The sequence below is a fragment of the Sinocyclocheilus grahami genome, unplaced genomic scaffold (genome assembly GCF_001515645.1).
Source record: "Sinocyclocheilus grahami isolate Dianchi unplaced genomic scaffold, SAMN03320097.WGS_v1.1 scaffold24.1, whole genome shotgun sequence".
NCBI lineage: Eukaryota > Metazoa > Chordata > Actinopteri > Cypriniformes > Cyprinidae > Sinocyclocheilus > Sinocyclocheilus grahami.
Window position 1 is genome coordinate 2,966,354 of NW_015505203.1, and position 2,243 is coordinate 2,968,596.

The following is a 2,243-nucleotide window of genomic DNA, read 5'->3' on the forward strand; positions in this document are numbered from 1 at the left end:
ATAACATCATAATTTTTGACTTACAAGAAGCAAAACTGTGTAAGATGATAACGTGTTCAGAGAATTTCCCTTGAATTAATTAGTCTCATTAAATTCTGCAGCTCAGTAGGTTTTGGATCGGAGAAAGACACACAGCGGGAGAAATCCAGCGAGGATTAACGTTTCTCTGTTAACAGGAAATTCCATCAGTCAGAGCCGCTGCGAGACTTGAGGAGAACAACAGCGCTTTGACCTCTGACCTTACATGTGCCTGCAGGAACACTGACCGATCGCCTGACTCTCCGATCACTCATCGAGCGGATCCAGCGCGGCGAGATAAAGATAACAGAGGCTGGTTTGGGAGGAAGTGCAGGGGCAGTAGAGGACCGTGATGTACCTGTGCTGCTGTTGAGCGACTGCTGTTTGCATTTCTTGAAGTGGAAGCGTTTAATGGCCACCGGATGGCCTCTGTATTTGGCTCTGTAGATGATGGTGCCGCTGCCACCCTGTCCCAGGACATCTGCTGCATCTTCACTCCACTGCAGGTCACTCTTCAACAGGAACAAACTGAAACACACACATACAGACGCTCTGAACAAGTGGCTATGTTTATGAGTGTGACTCATATTACATAGGATTTCTATTTTGAATAAATGCTGTTCTTTTTAACTTTTTTTATTCATCAAAGAATCCTGAAAAAAATTATCACAGGTTCCAAAAAATACATGATAATAAATCAGCATATTAGAATGATTTCTGAAGGATCATGTGACACTGAAGACTGGAGTAATGATGCTGAAAATTCAGCTTTGCATCACAGAAATAAATTACATTTTAATGTATATTAAAATAGAAAAAACGTTATTTTACATCATAATAATATTTCACAATATAATTTTTTTCCCTGTACTTTTGATCAAATAAATGCAGCCTTGATGAGCAGAAACTCCTATAAAAAAACATAAAAAATGGTGTATATATATATATATATGTGTGTGTGTGTGTGTGTGTATATATATATATATATATATATATATATATATATATATTGTTTATCAATATATTTAATATATTAAAAAAAACAAATTCTTAAATATATACATGCATGTGTGTGTATTTATATATACATAATAAATATACACAGTACATACACACATATTCTGTAAACAAAAACTTGTATTTTGAATGCGATATATATATATATATATAATACACAAACACGTCTGTTTTATGCTTTATATTCAAATACAAAACAGATATTTTAATGTAAAAATATTTGTATTAATATTTGCAATAATATTTCACAATATTACTGATTTTACTGTATTTTTATCAAATAAACACAGCCTCTGTGAGTATTAGAGACTTCATACATTTTTTTTTTTATCTTAGCGACCCCAAACTAAACATGCATTCTGACTTCTAACAAGATCTCTATCATTAGCCGAAAGCTTTGTTCTCCCTTTCCAGCTCCATTCTTGTGGCTGCTGTGAATCAAACCCATGGTCTGTCAGAGCAAAACGAGTCCATTTAGTCAGCCATTGCTCCTAATCATTCCCATTAAAGCTCCATATGGGAACGTCATTTCATCTGACATGTGCTTCGAACCGCCTCCGCTGGCTGATCGCACGTACAGATGCTTTCAATGCTCTCCTTCCTCACCACTTCCTTATGGGTGTGTGAAACAAACTTGCGGCAAAAGATATTAACAGGAAACACTAATTTATAAGACATCAAGCCAAGAGGATTATGCTGTTTGCCGAATCATATAAATAATTGGTAAAATCATTCATCCCTTCTGTCTCCGGGCCACACGGCTGTTGGGATGAAGCTCATGTAAATCCTCTGTTTTCAACTCGAGGGTTTCATAATCTGAAACGGTTTACACTGTGATGCCAGACAGTTTAGCCATTGTTAACTAAAAATTTTAAAGGGGTCATATGATGCGATTTAAATTTTTCCTTTCTCTTTGGAGTGTTACAAGCTCTTGGTGCATAAAGAAGATCTGTAAAGTTGCAAACACTAAAGTCTCAAATCCAAAGAGATATTCTTTATAAAAGTTAAGAGTCAGCCACACCTACCTAAAATGGCTCGTTCTAACACGCCCCCACATATCTACGTCACTATGTGGAAATATTAGCATAATGCCACCCAAATGTGCAAGCAAAGAAAGAAGGCGTGGTTTTAGGAACAGCAGTCGTGTTGATGTAGCCATGTCAGAGAGACGCTGTGTTTCAGTGCGAAAGCAAAAGCACTTTATTTGG

General features: G+C 36.5%; 1 protein-coding gene across 1 annotated transcript in view; it reads right to left on the reverse strand.

Moving 5' to 3' along the window:
- Positions 1-2,243, reverse strand: part of lrrk1 (leucine-rich repeat kinase 1) — a 101,207-nt gene that overhangs the window by 42,374 nt on the left and 56,590 nt on the right. The window contains exon 23 of the mRNA XM_016248046.1: positions 377-546. Coding sequence (XP_016103532.1) covers positions 377-546 — 170 coding nt within the window. The remainder of the gene's footprint in view (positions 1-376; positions 547-2,243) is intronic.